At 64.0% G+C, this 20,739-nt stretch overlaps 1 protein-coding gene across 4 annotated transcripts; it reads left to right on the top strand.

The window, feature by feature from the left end:
- Positions 1-294: 294 nt before the first annotated feature.
- On the top strand, positions 295-19,651 carry LOXL3 (lysyl oxidase like 3). 4 transcript variants are annotated; one of them, XM_056359614.1, is made up of 15 exons: positions 295-779; positions 7,861-8,182; positions 8,689-8,852; positions 10,035-10,246; positions 13,795-14,014; positions 14,309-14,489; positions 14,824-14,978; positions 15,823-15,996; positions 16,146-16,301; positions 16,555-16,717; positions 16,999-17,242; positions 17,766-17,881; positions 18,007-18,143; positions 18,583-18,694; positions 18,941-19,651. In XM_056359614.1, the coding sequence occupies exons 2-15, from the start codon at positions 7,873-7,875 to the stop codon at positions 19,012-19,014; spliced, it is 2,418 nt and encodes an 805-aa protein (XP_056215589.1). In that variant the 5' UTR covers positions 295-779; positions 7,861-7,872; the 3' UTR covers positions 19,015-19,651. The 4 variants fall into 4 exon arrangements, with proteins under 4 accessions (XP_056215589.1, XP_056215615.1, XP_056215605.1 ...); XM_056359640.1 differs by lacking the exon at positions 7,861-8,182 and having other exon boundaries at positions 605-779; XM_056359630.1 differs by lacking the exon at positions 15,823-15,996 and having other exon boundaries at positions 607-779.
- Positions 19,652-20,739: the final 1,088 nt, after the last annotated feature.

Genomic DNA, 20,739 nt, shown 5'->3' with positions numbered 1-20,739 from the left:
CTGTTCAGCCACGCTGCTGCAGCCTCTGGAGAGGTGCCGGGAGAGGGCTGGAGGGCGCACACCGTTCCCGCAAGCTTCTCCTCTGCCCTGCCGCCCCCGAGCTGGCTGACCCCGGCCCCAGGGGCGAGGTGCAGGCTGGGGCAGGGGGGGGCCGAGGGCCGGGGCACCCGCCGTTCCCTGCGCCTTTGCACCCCCTGCCCGCGGAGCGCGGCTATCCAGGCCAGCAGCCGCTCCCCCGTGCCCGCGGCTGCCGCGGGTCGCCCCACGGCCCCGCGGGTGGGAGCAGGGCTCGGGGCCGTGGGCAGGGAGGGCCGGGCTGTCCGGAGAAAGGCGCGGGGCGGCAGCGGGACCCCCCCGCGGCCCTCGGAGCGGCCCCGCAGCGGCGGGGCAGCCCACAAGGTCCCGTCCCGGGGGGCCGGGGCCGGCCCTGGAGCGGAGCCCAGCCGGGGCGGGGGCCCCGGTGGGGCCGGCCCCATCGCGGGCGGTGGGGCCGCGGGCGGTGGGCCCGTCCTCGCCGGGCCGGCTGCGGGGGCGAGCCGGGGCCGCTCGGCGCGGGGCGGCACGGGCCGGCCCCGGACACTTGGGCACGGCGCGGGGCGGGCCGGGACGGAGAGGGGCGGCACGGCTCGGCACGGCACGGCTCGGCTCGGCTCGGCTCGGCTCGGCTCGGCTCGGCTCGGCTCGGCTCGGCTCGGCTCGGCTCGGCTCGGCTCCGCCGGCACTCGGCTGGACTCTCTCGCTCGGTGCTACTGGAGCTGCGCAGCCCGCAGGGACCAGAGGTACCGCCCGGGGCAGCCGAGCGGGGACCGGCCCGGCGCCGGCGGGAAGCGCGGCTCGGACCGGCGCGGCACCGGCGGCGCTGGGTTCGCCGAGCCGTGCCCGGCACCCGCGGAGCCAGCCCGCCGGTGTCGGGGCGCGGGCGGCCGCGGGCGGGCGGCGGGGCTGGGGGCGGGGGTGCGGCGGCGGGGCTGCCGCCGTCCCGGCCGCGTGGGGCGGGAGGGCTGCGCCGTGCGGGGCCGCGCGGAGCGGCGCCGGTGCGAGGGGCTGGGTGCCCGATGCGCGAAGGCTGTGGGGGACCCCAGCGACGAGGCTGCGTGGGGCCGCGCCGTGCCAACGCTGCCTGGGCCTGCGGGGGTGCCCGTTTCAGCGCCCCGTCCCCCGGCTGTCAGAGCATCGCCGTGCCGTGTCCGTGGGGTGCTGGAGGCACGGGCACGGCGGAGGGGGCCGTGCGACGCCGACAGCCGCGCCGCCGGTCCCCGTGGCAGAGCCAGCCGGCCCGTGGGGTGCCGCGGCGGGGCTGTGCTGTGTGCCCCAGCGTGCGGGCTGCGGGGGGCTTGTTTGCTGAGCTGTGGTTTACAAAGGCCGGCGGAGAGTCAGCATTTCCACGAAGATGGAATTTGCGGTAGCCCTTGGAAGAGAGGATGGATGAAGAGATGTGAGGTGTGAGGGCTGGGGGGGGCACTCTCTCTTTGCTGGTGGCCCTGCATCTTCCCCGCTGCTCTCCAGAGAAGGTCACCTACGTCTCAGTAGCTCCGAGCAAGCTGCCTCGCTGCTCTGGGGTGCCTGAGTCCCCCAGACCTTTTGCTTGCCCCTCAGCCTGTCTGGGCTGTCCAGACCGTGTGGCTGATGGCTGCAGCGCCTGCACATTCCTCCAGGGTCGTTCCCTTCTGCCCGCAGCTGGTTCCTCCCGGGGCTGCCCCTCCGGAGCCCAGGGGAGCCCAGGGTGGAGCAGGCAAGCTCCTGGCAGAGCTGAGGGCCCTGCCGTGTCCTGGGGAGACGGGTTGGTGGTAGGAACTGCAAAGAGCTGTACTATGACCTGCCCTGGTTTAGGGTGACAGCAGGGCAGGGGAACATCAGGTAGCCCAGTGGGGTCGGCAGGGGAAGGGTGGTGCAGCCCAGCATGCACTCAGTGGTCTGCCCCAACTGATGCCCCGGAGAGCCCTTGGAGCCAGGGTGTGCTGTCTGCAGCAGTGTCCCTGTCACTGTCCAGGAGGGGGGCATGTGGTGGGATGGTGTGGATAGGCACCCTGCTGTCTGGGCAGTGAGAGGCAGTGAGCTCCCAGCCAGCGAGAGGTGGGTGACGATGAGAGGTGTCACCAAGCCTGCCAGAATGGCCAGGCTCCTGTGGTGGCCGCCGGGCTGCTCCCTGGTGCAGTTCAGGTGTGGAGCCCTGCTGCCTTCTGGACCTTGGCTGTGCTCACTCCGAGCTCCAATCCCATGGGGTCCCTGCAGGCAGGGAGCTGGCTCGTCCCGGCATGAGTGGGCTGGGGGTGTTGGGGCTCCCCCAGCTCATGCACACACACTACTGGCACCCCAGGGCTGCTGGGAAGCAGGAAGAGCGAGGCAGGCTCATCCAGGCATCCGGAATTGCGAAAGGACCAGTGCTGGGCTGTGTGTGCTGGGACCCTGGGGAGAAGGGGAGGGATGGAGCCCAGCGCCTGAAGCCATGGGACCCACCAGACCTTCTCCTGCCCCGAGTGCTAGGGATGCGACCCCACGCTCTCAGGGATGTCCCAGCGTGGGCCTCGCCGGAGTGTGACCGTGTCACCCCTTAACCTTCCCAAGGAAGGATAAACAGAGGGAGCTTCTTCCTTCTTGTGCTGGCGGGTTTCCCAGGTCTTCAGTCACTTGTGCTGCTCTTATCTGAGTCCTTCCAGTTGTCAGTGCCTGGGTTACTCCATGTCCCCATGTGTGTGTCTGAGGCAGCTGCTGAGAGAGCATGTTCCTGGGGGGCCCGCCATGGCCTGGCCCTTCCCTGCTGCTACAGCCTGGGATCTTGATCCATGTCACAAGGACACCGGCGCTTGGCTGCTGTCACATATGCCAATCAAACATGCCAGCTTGCGGGGGCCCTGCTTCTTCAGGAGCTGCCCCTTCCCGAGGTCTGTTTGCCATTCACCAGGGTTTCGCTGGCGCAGACTGATGTCCCTCTTGGTGCCTGGTGGGTGCTGAATGGCACATGAGCTTTGAACAGTCCTTGGGAGCCAGGAGCCCCCCCTGGACTCCAGGCACCCCTCGTCAGCACCATTCAGCCGTGTTGGCACAGCCGAGCCCCTCCAGGAGGGCCAGCCTCTGTGCAAGGTGCTGTTAGGGGAGTGGAGCAATGGTGAGGGGCAGCCCCTGGCCAGGAGGGCTGCAGGCCCTGCCAGGGTGGCTGTGTCCTAGGGGAGCGTAGGAGCCCCTGTCGTCTGCTGGGACAGGCAGAGCCACTGGGGCTGGAAGTGGGAGTAGGCTAAGCAGTGCTGTGGCTCCTGCAGCTGCAGGGGCTCCTCTGCACTGAAGGGTCCCTGTGCCCGTGCCAGCCTCAGCAGCATGGGATTGAGGTCAGAGTGGTGCGGGGAGCCCCAGGGGTTTCAGCCCTGTGGGGCTCTTGGATGCCCCAGCACGAGCTGTGCCATGGGCTGGGAGGTGGCTCAGGGCCCTGCGTGCTCTTGGCCGGGACATTCCTGAGGTTTCCTGGGCAGTAGCAAGGACCTACGCTGCTCTCCGGCTCCCACGCCCAGCATTTGCTCAGGGCCAGCCTGTCCTCCTGAGCACTTTCCATTTGCAGCGTAAGTGCTGCTGTGCGTCTGAACCCACTTGCATGCCAGGGCAGGCACGTTCAGCACAGCGCGGCACGGCACAGGCCAGCGGCTCTGGCAGGAGCCCCAGTCCAAAAGGAGACTGTCCCTCGCTGAGCAGGCAGTTGGCAGCAGAATAGCTGAGGTGCTGGGGCAGGACTGTGCCCAGCTCCTGTCTAAGACATACGGCGGCAGCAGCCAGGGGACATGCCTGGAAACCCCATCCCTGTCCCAGGTGATTCCTGGCCCCTGCCCATCCCACAGGGGATGCTGGCTGGCCATGCCCAGGCTGTCTGCACATTTCCAGGGGATGTGTGTGGTTCCTGCAGATTCCTGTTCCTCTGAAAGCACCAGCACTCACATCCTCCCGCTGTGCTGCCTGCCGGTGGCACCAGCTGCCCTGGGTGCCAGTGGGCAGGAGCTGTTGCCCTTGTGGTACCAGTACTCTCAGCAGGACGAACCCACGGAGGCTGGGCAAAGGGGCACACCTTCCCCTGGCCAGAGGTGGGAAGGAGATGGGAAATCACCTTTGGGTCTCTTGTTCTCCGTGGTCAGCCCTCTGGGGTGGAGGGCCCCCCTTGGCTTGTCTGTCCCAGCCAAAGAGCCCCAGCCCTGGCACAGATCCTGTGCTTCCTGCCGTGCCAGCCGGCAGGGCTGCTGTCCCATAAGGCTGAACCCGGGAGATGCTGCGCATGGGTGAGCTGCATCTGCTGACCTGCAAAGCTGTGCCACAGCTCCCTGCACTGGCCGTGCCAGGGCTGGGGTGGGATGCCCGTCCAGGAGCAGCAGGCAGGACACGGAGCAAAGCCTGCCAGCAGAGTGGGGAAGTCGGGCAGCGTCACATGGCTGGGGCAGAGCAAACGCACTGCTTACCTTTCAGAAAATGGAAAAAGTGATCTGGACAACGAGAGCGCTGTTAGCCTGACCTCCCTGGCACATGGGCTCAGAGCACGTTCAGAGAGGGAGATAGCAGAGAAACAGGGAAACGGCTTGTGCCGTGCCACAGGGCGTCCTCACTGCCAGCCTGACAGCTGTCGCAGCTTGGCTGTGGGAAGTGCTGTGGGCCTGTGCAGACCTCAGCAGGGCATTTTACTGGGAGTTTCCAAGATGAGTGGCAGGAGCTGAGGACAGGCTGAGCTGCAAGGGCAGAGGGGGAGCAGTGGGAATGTCTGGTCCTACATGCTTTGTTCCTGAATGCACAGGTTTAAATTTTCCTTGTACACAGGGATACAGGCTACATGATGCCATTTTACCAGGCTGTCCAGGTCTGTCCCCATCACAGTCCTGCACACTCCTGCCCCGTTCTGCCTTTGCAGACTGTACCAGGAAAGGACTTTTTTCCTCCTCCAGACATGGTTTTGCTTTGAAAAGCATGTGATCCTCACCAGCAAGCCCACTGAATGGTGACTTCCCCAGTTGTAACCACATTTTAGTTCCAGCAGGTGACCAGTTTTAATCCACTTAGTAGAAGGTGCACTGATTTTGTTGAGTGCTAATTATTCATTAAAAGGTGGTGCAAGATGAATTGAATGCCTTCCAGTCTCAGCCTGTTATATCAACACAGTTACTCCAATTAACCAAACCTGTGATCTCATAAAAGGTCATACCAGCCTTCTGACATGGGCTATTTCTGCAGAACCGTGGAGATTGGCATTAATTGTGCTGCCGTCCTTTAACGTGGCATTGACCCCGTTGCAAAACAGACTGGAGCCTGCCTGCAGTCCACATTATCTTGCTCATTCAGTGCAAGTGCTGGTGAAGCTTTAGCCCTTATGCGCCTGCAGCTTTCCCAGTCTCCCCAGGTGTGTCACGATTAGCGCTGAGAGGGCTCAAATCTCTGTGTCATGTGCGAAGTGGTGTAGCCCTGAGGATTTATAATGCTGCATTTGGGCAGGGGGGTGACTAATGGTGGAATAAGGGATTTATTACTGCTGTGAGATGGTAAACTCATCCTTTGCTGCTTTCCAGACAGAGCAGAGATGCAGATGGAGTGTTCCTACCCTGCCTGCCCCTGGCAAGCCCAGAGACCCCCTTTCCTGAGCCACTGGCAGGGCTGGGGTGGCTCTTTGCGCCTGCCCTCCTCTTTTCTCCTGCCAGGCTGATTAAAAAGTTCAGCAAAGCATTTCCCTGCTGCCTGCCCACAAATATGCTTCCTGCTGGGCTTTGTTTTGTTCTCGCAGAGCCAAAGCAGGCAGCTGAGGTGCGGGGAGCCCAAAGCCAGCTCCCACCAACCCCAGGAAGAGAGAACCAGGACATCTTCCTGCCGGCTGCTGTGGCTCCACCAGTGCTGTGGTGTCCCCCGTGCCCCCAGCTGTGGTGGAGGGGAGCACCAGCCCCAGCGCTGGTGTGATTGCCCTGAGTGGGTTGGTGTGCTTCCCACTGTGACGTCTGGACCGGTGTTGTTGATCCGTGTCACCTCTCACCTTCTCTCCCTGAGCACCCCTGCAGGCACCGGGTCATCATCCCAAGGGACTCACTGCTCTTAGTGACACCTCCAATGTGACACATGCCCGAAGCGGCAGGCACGCAGCAGGGCTTGGCCCCTTCAGAGGTCTCTGCTGGTCCAATGGGCATGGAAAAGGGGCTGGCTTGGGGCACCATCCTGGTTCGCCCTTGCCTTGGGTCCAGGAGGCATTCCCAGAAGCTGAAGGGAGGACCTGGCCTCCAGCATAAGGAAAAGTGAGCAGTGCAGGGGTGGAGCCGATTCCTGCTAGCTGAGCCCCAGATGCTGGCGGGGTGGTGGGTCAGCCGTGCCAGCCCTCAGCCCGGTGCTGGCAGCCAGGCTGGCAGCAAGGCTCTGGAGAGGCTGTGCTGACCGAGTGGGGACTCCCTGGCCCCTTCACTGTGAGGACCCCTTCCCAAAGCCACTGCAGGGACGTTGCTGTCGCCCCGCAGGTGCAGAGGGGCCAGGAGCAAAGGGGCAACATGTGGACAGGCCTTAGTCCAGGGAAAGGGACTCTTACAACGTAGCACCTCAAGAGCAGCCACAGTGCCTGAGGGTGCCCCAATACACCCTCACAATCCTACCAAACTGGCACGTAGGCAGCAAGCAGCAAGCTGCGAGAGAGTGGGGACGAAGGCTTGCAGGGAAGCATGCTGGCACTGTGGGGAGGGTCTGTGGGAAGGGTCCTGTGGCACAGCCCCAGGCTGGGAGCATGTGCAGGGTTTACATTTGTTTTCCTTCCTCTGTAAACCTTTAGCTAAATGTTGGAGTCCTAGATGGCTCCTACTTATGGGTAAGCCGGACCTTACTCTTTCTACCGTTATGTGTGGCGTGCAGGATCTGCTCTTGGGGTGGGGGAGGCAGGGCGCAGAGATGTATTTCTGGTGGGCCTGTCCTGGGGGGGGTTTCCCAGGTTTGGGGGTATGCTTCCCCACCTGTGGAAGGGCCTGGCTGGAAGGGTGGTGTGAGGCTGCGGCAGCGGGAGGCAGGCAGATTGCTGTGCTGTGGTGCTGGGGAAGCACCACAGCTTTGCCATCAAAAGCATGGCGAACCCAGCCTGGAGCAGGGCTGATGCTGCCCATGCAGAAATGCTGTTCCTGGGCTGCCGCGGCACACACAGGGTTAAAGTGGTCCCTGACAGGATAAACGGGAATACTGCACTGGGAGGGGAAGGCGGTTCACAGAGAAGTGTTTTCACTATTGTTTGCCGAGGGGACTGGTGCAGGAATACCTTATGTCCCTCAGGTATTCAGGGAGCCACAGATGTTATTGGAGGGCTGGAGAAACGCTACACAGAGAGGAACACGAAAGGCTGGGCTGCGTGGCTCCTGGCAGGGGGCAGGAGTGGGGGCTGGCAGCTGCTGGTGACCGGCAGCTGTTGCAATGCTCCTGGTGGATCAAGCTCCTGGCCGGTCCGTCCGGGCTTTCCCTGGGCCCTGGTCCTGCTCCCGCTACCTCTGCTCTGTCAGCCGATCCCCCTCCTTTCCAGCTGACCCTCCAGGGGGTGACGCCACTGCCCTTTGGCGCAGGAGATGTGACCTGGTGGCACGGTGGGATTTCATGGGGTTTCAGCAGTGGCTGCCCGCGGAGGGGTGCAAGGCCGGGGGAGCTGGGCAGAGCCCTGGCCTGCGGCAGCCTGGGGGTGCCAGGCTGGTGCAGGGGGCTGCGTGCACGGGGCCCTGGGTGGGCAGTGAGAGTGGGCTGGCTCCGGCCAGGGCTGAGATGCGCAGGCGTGCTGGTACGGAGCGGAGCTGCGTGTGAGCAGGGGTTTCAGCTGGCATGTGGCTGGATCGGGGGGGCTGGTGCTACAGCACGGCTCGTGCATCCTGCGTCCCCTGACCCTTTCTGCCCTTGCAGAGCCGTGCTGCCATGGGAAGCTGCGGCACGTGGGCATGGCGGGAGCTGCTGGTGCTGCTGAGCAGCGTGTGGCTGTGGGTGGGCAGCGCCCAGCCCACCCTGCCAGGCCCCACGCACACCCCCAGACCCCAGCTGAAGTTTCGCCTGGCTGGCTACCCACGCAAGCACAACGAGGGCCGCGTTGAGGTCTTCTACAATGATGAGTGGGGCACCATCTGCGATGACGACTTCACGCTGGCTAACGCACATGTGCTGTGCCGGCACCTCGGCTTTGTGGCTGCCACCGGCTGGGCCCACAGTGCCAAGTATGGCAAAGGCATCGGTAAGACAGGGGTGGTGGGGCACAGTCCCCCATACTGCACGGGTTGGGAGCATCCTGGCAGTGGCTGCATGTCAGGGGCAGGGCGCGTGCTGCAGCAGGTTTGCATGCACTGCTGGGTGGGGGCAGGGTGGGAGCAGGCAGATCTTAAGTTTGCTGAGTGCCTGGCGGTGTGCGTGGCCGTAGAGTGCAGAGGTGTCACAGGCTGTGCTGCAGGTGAGATGCTGTACAGACCCCAGGGTTCATGTTACGTGGGGGCTTTATACCTGGCAGGGCAGCCCCTTGGGGAGGTGGAAAGCCCCCATCTGCAGATTCCCCACTCAGGGCTTTACTAGTGGCATTTTGCTGGTTTCAGTTTTGTGCCGAGGGAGGGCAGCCCCCAGCCCAGCATCCACACTCCTGCTGCACACCTGCGTGTTCTTGGTCTTGCTCAGTGGGCACCTTCCCTGCTCCCAGGGGGTGCTGCATGTGCTTGGTCCCCCCCTCACCCCGGCCCTGGTGTCTGACAGGGCGGATCTGGCTGGACAATGTGAATTGTGCTGGAGGTGAGAAGAGCATAGGGGACTGCAAACACCGGGGCTGGGGGAACAGCGACTGCAGCCATGAGGAAGATGCAGGTGTCATCTGCAAGGATGAGCGCATCCCAGGCTTCAAGGACTCCAACGTCATTGAGGTGAGGAAGCTGCTGGCCAGGGTGGGCAGTTGGTGCTGCCCAGAATCACACAGAGCTGCCTGCCGGGAACCCTGCTGTGGGGCAGCCCTGCCGTGGGGCAGCCCTGCCGTGGGGCAGCCCAGCCTGGCCTCAGTCCACCCTGAATAGTCGGGAGGCAGCTGTCCCACCGGGCACGGGCAGGGTCCTGTGTGCAGGACCAGGGCAGCCTGTCAGTGCCTTCCCTCAGCCCTAGCACATGGACTGTCCCCACAGAGAGAGGGGCGTGCTGCCCCGCTGCCCTGGCTCCCGGGACCCGTGGTGCCCCTGAGTCGGGTGGGCACCTACTTCCCCGGGGTGCCCCCAGCGCAACCCGGCTCTGGGGCTGCAGCCGGCACATCCCTGCCATGCCTGGGAGCATGGTGCTGCCTTGGCATCCCCCAAGCATCCCAAGCTGCCGCTTCTCCCAGCAGCTCCTCCGAGCCAAGGGGTCTGTCTCTCACCTCTGCAGCCTGTTTTCTTCTTTCTCGTGACTGCTGGGGATGCTCGGGCCCCGACCTGCCCCTCCACCCTGCACCTCTCCAGCACGCCTGGCTCCTCCCTCTCGCCTTCTCTCTTCCAGGCTCTCTGTTTCTCAAACCATCTCTTGTGGCTGCCCTTGGTCCTCCGGGCTGGGGCCCCTGTCCCACCCCCAGACACAGTGCCTGTGGAGGACGAGGCTCTGCTCGGGATGTGGCTGGGGTGTGGGAACATGGCACAGCTCTGGGCATGGGACAACAGGGCTCCAGCAAGGCGAGGGGGGCTGGGGCAGTGTCCTGCCAGCTGTGCCTGTGTCTTGGCAGGCCCTGCTGCCATCCTGCTCTGGGTGGGTGCCTGGGCATGGGGGGGTCTGAGCACCCTCCCTCCAGGTGCAGGATCCCAAGGCGATGGGATGGCAGTGCTGGCTCTCCTGGCTGCTGCACCCGGAGGACAGGGGGATGTGGGGCGCTAGCTGCACAGGATGGGATGAGGTTCTTGGCTGCCCAGGGCTGTCAGATGTGGCCTGCAGGGATGTAGGACCTGGCAATCCCTGTTCCTCACCTGGGACTGGGGACCCCCTCTCCTGCAGGTGCCTGTGTCCTCAGGGCACCCCCAGGAAGGGGCTGGCAGGGAGCCAGAGCAGAGGGGTACAGTGTGAGCCAGGGTTGACCTGTGTGCACCCTACAGACTGAGCAGAGCCACGTGGAGGAGGTCCGGCTGCGGCCGGTGGTGTCTGGGGCCCGGAGGCAGCTGCCGGTGATGGAGGGCATTGTGGAGGTGCGCTACAAGGATGGCTGGGCACAGATCTGCGATGAGGGCTGGGACAGCCAGAACAGCCGTGTCGTCTGTGGCATGATGGGCTTCCCTGCTGAGAAGAAGGTCAACAGGAACTTCTACAAGTGAGTGAGTCCGGCAGGAAGTTGGGGTTTTGGAGCAGAGGTGGGGGCACGGGGCTGGGGACAGTGCCAGGGACATGGTGCAGTGCTGGAGGGCAGAGAGGGGTCACGCCATTGGGTGCTGTGGTTCCCCAGTGTAAGTCCCATCTCTGCTGCTCACCAGTCCCAGCCCCAGCTGGCTATATGGGTGCTCACTCACCAAGCCGGGGGGCCGTGGCATAGCTGAGGGGCCACGGCTGCCCACCTGCCCTATGCACTGCTGCAGAGGCTGCTCCCAGAGGGCAGCTCTTGCTCCCTGGCCGTGGTGCACGTCCACAGTTCCCCCGGCGCAGGGCACACGGGTCCTCGTCCGAGGGGAGGTTTGCAGCCCAGCCAGGCAGGGATGCTCCAGCAGCACCACGGCCTGAGTGAGCGGCACAGGGCTGTGGGCACAGACACACTGCCTGCAGCGTGGTGCCCAGCGTGGTGCCCAGCACTGCATGCACCCCTGACCGGGCAGCTGGCGGTGTTGCTCCCACAGGCGGTTGAAGCATGCAGCCAGGATGAAGGGCTGGAGCCTGAGGCCAGGCAGCAGGTAAGGGGCTGGGACGCCCCATCTGCTGAGCCCTTGGCAGAGATGGGCTGTCTGGCCCTGCCAGTCTCTGCCGTTAGAATAGATCCTGGCACAAATGGATCTGGACGGAGCAGACTGATGGCCTGGGCTGTGCTGGGCAGGCAGGACAAACCACCCTGGTGGGACCTGCCTGTGTGCACCGGGGTCCCCCATCCCCGGCAAGAGACAGTTTTTCTCCCAGGCTGGCTGTGCCCCAGGCAGAGCAGCCCCCATCCCACACACCAGGCAGGAATCCTGGCATGGGGGCCATGGTCTGCAGCGCAGACCCACTGTGGGCAGGATCCCCTGGGAGCGGTGGAGGGGGCTGCGGCATCCTGTGCTGCAGCCCCATGGGGACCAGGAGGCCTTGGAGAAGAGCCATCTCTCCTGGCAGATGGGGAGGGAGGGCTGTGGAAATGGGCTGCTTTCTGCAGAAAGCAGCAATGGGGAAGCTGGAAAGGCTGCTCACCCCTCCATTCCCCACGGGGCAGGCTGGCAGGGTGGGCTGGTGTGGGCATGAGAGCACTTGCTCAGCGGTCCTAGCAAGGCTGGTCACCAGGGTGATGGGCACAGCAGTGCGAGCAGCAGTGCTGGTCACCAGGGTGACGGGCATGGTGCGGCAGGTCTTTCCCCGAGTGCTGCATCTGCTTGGGATCTCTTGCACCTTCTCCCACCCTGCTTTTGCTGCCTTTCTGCCAGTCCCAAGGGATAGCCTGGCTGCCCTTTCCCTCTGTCCCTGAACCTTGCTGCCCAGTTTGGCTGTAGGTGCAGTGAGCCAGAGCCCATCTTCTCTGGGCTAGGGCATAGCACCTCTCGCCTGAGCCCACTGCCACACGGAGACATTTCTCTGTCCCCAGCATACAACCTTACCCTGGTCCCACCACCTTCCCTGGTGCCGAAGGTGCCCTACACTTTGGACCAGTTGCGAGCTCTTCAGTGTGACACTTACCAGCTTTGTGTCCCCAACGATGTCCTCACCAGCTCCTGCAGCTGTGCCTGCCCTGGTGGTGGAAAGGCAGACGGGGCCAGCCCCTGGGGTCTCCTCAGACCCCCACCCACAGGTCCCACTCACCACAATGTGCTGTTATTTGTCTGGTTTGGTGCTAACTGCCCCTTTTCCAATGAGCGGGTATTTCCCGGGCAGCACTGGGTGAAATGCTTTGTGAAGTCCATGAACTGCAGTCTGCTCCCTTCCCTCGGCTTGGAGCAGGAGCTGTCTCCTGAAAGCCACACGTTCGTTTGCCAGGACTTATCAATTTGTGGCTGCGTGACTGCAGTCGCATGTGGAGTCACAGGCTGATCCAGGCTGGAAGGGGAATCCTGGTCCAACCCCCGTGTGCAGCAGGGCCAGCTGTGGGTCAGCCCAGGACTTCATCCAGTTGGCTTTTGAAAACCTTCAGGGATGGAGACCCCACAGCCTCATGGCCTCTGCTCCAATGCTGAACAGCCTTCATGGGGAAAAAGTTTTCCTGGCACCGAGTTTAAACCCCACATTGCCAATCACGCCTGTTTTCTCTCGTGCTCTTCCTTCCCGTGGCTGAAAGAGCCGGGCCCTGGCTCCCTGACAGCCCCTTGGCAGGGGCAGGTCGGCTGCTGCCAGAGCCCCCCTGCCCCCGAAGCCATCTCAGCCCCAGGCTGGATGTGCACCCTCTCCTCCCGCCCCGACCACCTGGGTGGCTCTGCCCGGGGCTCGCAGCACTTAAGTGATGTCTGACTGTACTGGGGACCCAAAGCCAGGTGCTGGATCGAGCTGTGGTTTGAGGAGTGTGAATGGGTGCTGGTGGCCTCCGGCTGACTTGTGTGAATCCTGGTTCCCGGCAGCCCTGTGCTGTGTCCTGGGGCTCACTGGGCCGTGCGGGCTGACACAAACATGCCACCAGGCAGCAGGGTCAGTCAGTTGCCAGACTCAGTTTTGCATTGTCCCTGGTGGGTGTCAGTCCCCTGCCCTGTTTTGGGGTGCTCTGCTCTTCACTCCTTGTGGTCCCTGGGGATTTGGCCCTGCCCGGCATCTTCCTGCCTGAGTGAAGCAAAGCATTTGAGTGTGTTGGGACTATACCTACGTCATGTGTGCACCAGGCCCTGGGCAGCTGCCTCTTCTCCACACTACTCAATGTGCATCTCGCAGGCAGCGCATCCTTGCAAGCCTGCAGGGAGTCTCACGGTGCCCCATGGCACTGGGGAGAGCCCCTGCTGCCTGCGCCGCTTGCTGGGTGCTGTCCTTGCTGGGCATCCTGCTCCCCTTGGAGCATCACACAGTGATGTTGTCTGGTGTCTGGGCAAGGACATGGGCACACCTCACTTGTACCCAACAGATCAAATAGCTGCCACTGGTGTTTGATCTTCTGCTGTGTGACAAGGCAGCACGGGATGTTGCTGCATCCGGCACAGTTTCCTGGGGTGGATGTGGGCATGTGGGCAGGAAACTGCATCATTGCTGTGAAGGCAGTTGTGTCACATTGCTGGCAGCAGATGATGCTGTTGCATCCATGCGTGCCATGAAGAGGACGTGCATGAGTCTCCTGCGGGGCCAACATGCCCAGTTCAGCTTTCAGTGAAGCCAGGGCAGGCTGTCCTCCCTGTGTCACTGCAGCTGGTGGAGGTGACAGTCCCGGGCTCCTTGATGGTTGTTTTCTGTTTTCCAGGCTGGCCTCCAAATCTCAGCCTAAACAAAAGCACAGGGAGGATGTAGGGTCCAAGAAGAGGTAAATGGCTCCAGTGGGGAGCCTGAGTGCCAAGAGCCCTGCTCAGTCCTGCCGGAGCCGTGCGTGTCCCCGTGCTGCTGGGGACAAGGGGCTGGCAACTGGCAAGGGGAGGGTGCCCTGCAGGCATGGTGCGCCTCTCTCTGGGGACTGTGCAAGGGGCACCGACAGTGAGTGCCGCCACAGGCAGGGTGGCTGTTGACACCTCTGCTGCCAGCTGACCGTGCTGGTTGTGTCTCAAGGCTCCTCTCTCCTTGCAGGCTCTTCACGGAGCGGCAGCAGCTCAACTACCGCCTGCACTCTGTGTCCTGTGTGGGGACGGAGGTGCACCTCTCCATGTGCACCTTCGAGTTCTACAGGGGCAATACCTCGGCCGCCTGCAGGGCTGGCATGCCCGTGGTCGTCAGCTGTGTGCCTGGGCCCCTCTTTGCCACTGGCAATGCCCACAAGAAGAAGCAGCGCCAACAGCAGCAGGGCCAGGTGAGCCCCATGGGGAGGGGGCCGAGTCCTGCAGTGGCCCACAGCTGGCCACTGTCCTGCTGCAGGGCCCTGTCCCCTGGGCTGCACCTGCGGGCGGGCATGTGGGTCTCTGGGTGACCGACTTGTGGAGCAGGATTAGGGACAGTGCCCTGTCCTTGCACATCCCTGGACTCATGGCCAGCAACCTCTGTGCTGCACTGTGTTGTGCCACGCCATGCTGTGCTGCACTGTGCCGTTCAGCACTGTGCCACACCATGCTGTCCTGTACCATGCCCTGACCCTGCTCCCCTGCAGCCACGGATCCGGCTGAAGGGCGGCGCCAAGGTCGGCGAAGGCCGTGTCGAGGTGCTCAAGAGCAGTGAGTGGGGCACGATCTGTGACGACCGCTGGAACCTGCTGTCAGCCAGCGTAGTGTGCCGTGAGCTGGGCTTCGGCAGCGCCAAGGAGGCCCTCACTGGGGCACGCATGGGCCAAGGTGAGGGCGCTGGCGCTGGGGGGCCAGGTGTCACCTTCCTGGGTCTGCAGACAAGGCACTGGTCCAGGCACAAGGCTCTTCTGGGCTGAGGGGAGCCACAGCTGGGCTTGTCCCATGGGCACCTGGCTACCAGTGGCGTGTGGTGCAAGGCTTGCCCTGAGCATCCCCCAGGGACTGTGGCTACGCCTCCGCGCTGCCCTGGGCAGTAGCTGCGGGGGCCAGGAGCGTGTGGGGCTCCCCTGATGCATGCTGAGCGGCAAGGGCAGCCATGGGGCAGGATGGCCATGACTGTCCCTGTACCACTGGGCCCTGATCCCTGCTGGCCCCCTGGCAGGGATGGGGCCCATCCACATGAATGAGGTGCAGTGTCTCGGCACCGAGAAGTCCCTCTGGAGCTGCCCCTTCAAGAACATCACGCAGGAGGACTGCAAGCACACGGAGGATGCGGCCATCCGCTGCAACATCCCCTACATGGGCTACGAGAACCTGGTGTGCACTGTGAGGGGCTGCCAGCATCTGCGGAGCCACGGTGCCTGGTAGCTCCCGGCATCGGGGTCCCCCAGAGCAGGGTGCTGGGGGAGGGCCCAGGGGACCCGCTGTAGGATGACCCATCATCTCTCCTCCTCTGCACCCCATCCCACACTCCACACACATTTTGCCCTGGTCTGAAGCAAGGGCTGCCCTGGGGGGCTTGGGGATTTTGGAAGTGGGAGTCCCAAGCTTCACCATGTGAGGAGAGGGTGGAAGCAAGGCCACGGGGGGCTCTGGGTGCCCTGCTGCGTGGGGTGGGGCAGCTGCTCCCTGCTGTTCTCCCTGCTGCCAGCTCCCCAGCAGGAGCACCAGAAAAAAAATCGCTGTGGACCAACCAAGAGAGATTTTTTTTTTTTTTTGCTGATGATGAAATGAGCAAATGGAGCCGTGTGTTCCTGATTGCCCTGGCCTGTCATTTCATCCACTTTTGGCTTTTTAATAATTTTTAACTCTTATACTTGTTCATTTCTGAAATGAGAATGCCATTTCAAAATGAACCATTTTCCCTGCTTTGGTGAGAGAATTCCCAAACTCACAAGCATTTTCTTGGCCCCAAACATGCCATTTTTGGGGAGTTCCCTGCTGACTGAAGCTGTGCCTGGCTCTGCTCAGCTGCTGGCTGCCGCCCCAAAGCCCCCAGCCCCCGGCCGGTCAGGGCCCCGCAACACAGCCCTGGCTGCACCAGGGAGGGGGCAGGTGCTGCAGGGAAAGGGGCTGAGGAGAACTGTCCTGTGGGATGTGGCCCCAGCAGCCAGAGCATCGGTTGTGATGACGATGCTGCTGCCACTGCTTTTCTCTGCAGATTCGGCTGAGCGGGGGCCGGAGCCGCTTTGAGGGGCGGGTCGAGGTGGCGGTGAGGGCTGGCGATGGGGACCAGCCCCGCTGGGGTCTGGTCTGCGGCGAAGGCTGGGGTACGCTGGAGGCGATGGTGGCCTGTCGCCAGCTGGGTCTGGGATTCGCTAACCATGGCTTACAAGTAGGTGCCAGTGCCAGCTTGGCCAGGGCAGCAAGCTGCCACCACCACTGCTCCGCAGGGATGGGGACGGGGACAGGGATGGGACGGGGATGGGGTGGGGGGTGGCATGGAGTGGGGTGCCTGCTCATGGCCCCAGGGCTTCCCCGCAGATCCGCCTAGCTGGTGGGAGGACGGCGTTTGAGGGCCGCGTGGAGGTGAAGCGAGGCAGTAAGTGGGGCACAGTGTGCAGCGATGGCTGGACCACCAAGGAGGCGATGGTGGCCTGTCGTCAGCTCGGCCTGGGCTACTCCCTGCACGCAGTGACGGTAGGTGCTGGTGGGGAAGCCCCTGGTGATGCCACAGCAAGCACAGGTACCACCACTTCCCGGATGGCCATGGGGATGTATGGGGGAAAGGGGATGCAGCCACGGTGTGCCGCAGGGTGGGACCCTGAGGGCAGCCCGGGTACGTGGGCAGGGCTGTGCTGGGGCAGGGTGCTGGCTGCGGCCTGGGTGCATGGGAGCCGGGGCACCTGTGGCCGCCAGCCCTGCCACCCAGCCTGTCTCGCCCCCTCCCCAGGAGACATGGTACTGGGATGCCAGCAACGTGACGGAGATGGTGCTGAGCGGGGTGAAGTGCGCCGGCCATGAGATGTCCCTGAGCCACTGCCAGCACCATGGCACCAGCCTGAACTGCAGGAACACGGGCACACGCTTTGCCGCAGGTGTCATCTGCTCTGAGAGTGAGCAGTGATGGGGTCTGCGGGCGATGGGGTCTGCGGGTGGTGGGGTCTGCAGGCAATGGTGCTGTGGGGCCAGGGGTTGCAGATAAAGCGGCTGTGAACAATGGGGTGCAGGCAGTGGGGTTTGCAGATGGCGGGGCTGCAGGGTCAGCCTGTGCCCAGCCAGTGGGGAGGGCACGTACTCCCACGGCTGGCTCAGCCCTGCCTGCGCTGGCTGCTCACCCTGTCCCTGCTGAGCAGCAGGATGGCCGCCTGTCCCTGAGCAGCCATATGCTCCCCAGCTGCCTCCGACCTGCTGCTGCATGCCCCGCTGGTGCAGGAGACAGCGTACATCGAGGACCGGCCGCTGCACATGCTGTACTGCGCCGCTGAGGAGAACTGCCTCTCCAGCTCGGCCCGCCTGGCCAACTGGCCCTATGGGCACCGTCGCCTGCTCCGCTTCTCCTCCCAGATCCACAACAATGGCCGCGCAGACTTCCGCCCCAAGGCTGGCCGGCACTCCTGGGTCTGGCACGAGTGCCACCGGTGGGTGTGCAGCACAGGCAGGGACGGGGGGCATGCAGCAGGGGATCAGCCCGGGCCAGGGGTTGGGGGAGGAGAGGGCGATGGTGCTGCTGTGGTGGGCCAGGCGAGGGTGATGCCAGGTGAGGCACAGGCTGGGTCAGGCACCTTCTGCTGCCCAGCATCCAGTTTTGCCTAGTTGGGCTCAGGGCTGTCCCTGAATGAGCAGTGTTGGGGCTGGGGGCCTGGGGGGCGGGGGGGCAGGGACGGGGCTGTAGGCTGTGCCCTACAGCTGAGTGTCCCCCCAGCTCGCCTGGGCCAGCCACATCCCCTGCTGGGGCAGGACCTCGAAGCACTGCAGCCTCGGGGTGGGGGCTGAGGGGACCCTCCCTGACAGCAAGGGGCCAGGCAGGTGGCGGAGGGGGGTGGACACGCTGCAGGGCAGGTGAGACTGCTCCGCGGGTCTCCTCCCCTGCACACAGTGTCCCCCCAGCTCCCCAGCGTGGGGGCACTGGCGCAGCCGGGTGGTGTGGGCTCCCTCCTGCAGGCACTACCACAGCATGGACATCTTCACCCACTACGACATCCTGACCCCCAACGGCACCAAGGTGGCGGAGGGACACAAGGCCAGCTTCTGCCTTGAGGACACGGAGTGCGAGGAAGGTGGGTGCCCTGAGGCCCTGCGGCACTGTCCCTGACCGTGTCCCCGCTGCGGGGGCACCCAGCCCCAGCTGCTGCGAGCATGGGGGCTGCAGCGGGGACAAGCCACGCTCTCATCCTGCCCACAGACGTGGCCAAGCGGTACGAGTGTGCCAACTTCGGGGAGCAGGGCATCACCGTGGGCTGCTGGGACCTGTACAGGCATGACATCGACTGCCAGTGGATCGACATCACTGATGTCAAGCCAGGCAACTACATCCTGCAGGTGCTGCAGCCCAGCTGCCCCTGGCCCCTCTTGCAACCCTCTGCCCCTGCACCTCCGACTCTCTGTACTGGGAGAGCAGCCACCCGGCCCTCTCTCCCCTGCCCTCTGAGCAGGCTGGAGCACGCCAGAGCTGACAGGGTGTGTGCTGGTGTGGGACAGCATCTGTCCTCCTGCCCAGAGACACGCGGGAGCTGCTCAGGCATGCCTTGGCCCCAGTTTTCCTGCGCTGAGCAACAGTGGTCATGGGCACGTGGTGCACAGTGACCGGGCCAGCCCCCCACAGCGGCAGCTGCCAGCTCCTCGGAGCCCTCCAGCACATCCCACTGCAGCTGGGTAGATGTGTCCTGCTGGGGCTGGGGGGGCCTTGTCACAGGCAGCAGCTCCTCAGTGACCAGGTGTGGGGCAGGGGGCTGTGACCCTCACTATCGGTGCCCCACAGGTCGTGATCAACCCCAACTTCGAGGTGGCAGAGAGTGACTTCACCAACAATGCCATGAAATGCAACTGCAAGTACGACGGGCACCGCATCTGGGTGCACAGCTGCCACATCGGTAACAGCCCCGGGACATGGCACTGGGGGCAAGGGCATGCTGGGGCAGTGGGTGGCCAGGCAGGGGTGGCGCAGGAGTAGGGCAAGGGGGCTGCAGGAAGCAGTGGGGCTGGGGACAGGGTGTCTGGGCTGGCGCAGGCTGACAGGGCTTTGGGCCCTGGCGGCAGCTGTGGTGGGAGCCAGGGTGGCAGCAGGGCAGGTGACCTGCAGCACCAGAGCTGACAGCTCTTGCCCTCTGCCCACCCAGGCGATGCGCTCAGTGAGGAGGCCAACAAGCGGTTTGAGCAGTACCCGGGTCAGCTCAACAACCAGATTTCATAGGGCCCTGGCCCCCGGGAGATGGGCATCTCCCTCCCTCACCCTGCACGGGTGGGAGGAAGCTGCTGGGGGGCCGGCGGGGAGGCCTCATGCCCGGTACCACTGCCACCGAGTCCTGCCGGGGACTGCTTAGGACTCACTGTCACCAGCTGCCCTTCCCCACCTCGGGGAGCTGGTGCTGGAGCACCGCGCACCGGCACCTCCCAGCCTGGGGCCACCGCCCCGACCACTGGCCAGAAGACTCCGTGCCCATGTCCCCTGGGCTGTGGCACATGGATTATGGTCCCAGAGGTCCTGTACCCTCCACCATGCCCTGCTCTGCACCCAGCCTCTGCCATCCCAGCTGCACCCCACCTCCTGCTCCCCCATTCAGCCCTGGTTCCTCTCACCCTACAGCCCTCCCTAGGGCTCTGCTCTCAGCCAGCCCCAGGACTTACTGCCCCCACACAGGGACCTGCACCCCCACACGGCCCCAGCCGAGGCCCAGCGAGCCCCTGGTCCCCTGGGAGCTCCTGGTCCCCTGGGGATGGTGTGGCTGCCACTGCCCTGCCAGCACTGCCTCCAGCTGCCCGGCAGTGGCTCCCACACCCATCTCTTAGTTGTAATTTTATTTTCTCTATAAAGTTGTCAGTTCTATTTCCCCAGTGGCTGCTGGCTCTTCTCTGGGGTGGGACGAGGAGTTTGGCAGGACCAGGAGGCACAATGCAGCTCATTCTGCAGGGCTGGCCAGCATGCTCCAGCTGAAAGTCTGGGAGCTACTCCCCGACATTCCCTGCACCCACCTCCAATACCCACATGGAGCAAGGAAGCTCCCTCCTGCCCATGCAGCCCTGGCTGGGCAAGGACCACCCCACACCAGTAGCCCAGCAGCTGCCTGCACCACCCTGACCCAGTGCTGGGCTGGAGAAAGATGGTACTGGTCCTTCTAGGAGAAGCCCGTGTGGGCAAGAGGAAGGGGCCAGCAGGAGCCCAAGCGTAGCTGCTCTGGCCTGAAGCAGCCTCACAGCACCACACCAGAGGGAACAGACAGGGCCACCCTGGCACAGCAGGGACGTGGTGAAGTGCTGGTTCTCCCACACCAGATGCAACACAATGTTACCGAGCAGAAATCCCACCACAGGGCTGTGACCCACAAGGACTGCAGACTCGCTGCAGAGATGTGCTGCCTTGACTGGCATGGAGGGAGCAGAGGTGCTTGGGGCAGAGACCAAGGACATGACAAAAGTGCAAAGGGAGGGACACCTCAGCTCCTGCAGCTCTCACACCTCAGCCATTGGCAGCACAGCTTCAGCCACCTCCGCGTTGCTGAGGGACAGACTGCGCCCGGGGAGGAGAGGGGCAGCCGGTGGCTGTGGTGGGGCAGGCCCTGGCTCCATGCAGTGGAAAGCACTGCGGTCAGCACTGCCAGAGCAGCTATGTCAGAAACGCTGCCCGGCGTCTCAGCTATTTCCCCTGCGAGCAGCCGGCTGGGGCTTGCCGGGGGAGCAAATTCCTCTGGCGAGGCCAGGGCTGCCTGAAAAGAGGCCTGTTCTCCAGGGCGGGAGGAGCACAGCAGGGAGCAGCAGCTCAGAGCCGCCCTTCGCCACAGCACCCCCAAGGAACTGTGCTTCTTTCATCTCCTAAAAATAGCAGGCAGGGGTGAGGGCTCGGGAGCCCCGTCACAGGCAGGGCCTGGCTCAACATGCACATTCCTCTTGCTGGAGCTGGGCTGGACACAGCGCCTCAAGG

Source organism: Falco biarmicus, chromosome 1, assembly GCF_023638135.1.
Source record: "Falco biarmicus isolate bFalBia1 chromosome 1, bFalBia1.pri, whole genome shotgun sequence".
NCBI lineage: Eukaryota > Metazoa > Chordata > Aves > Falconiformes > Falconidae > Falco > Falco biarmicus.
The sequence above is the reverse complement of the archived record's forward strand: the minus strand, read 5'-3'. Positions and strand labels throughout refer to the sequence as shown.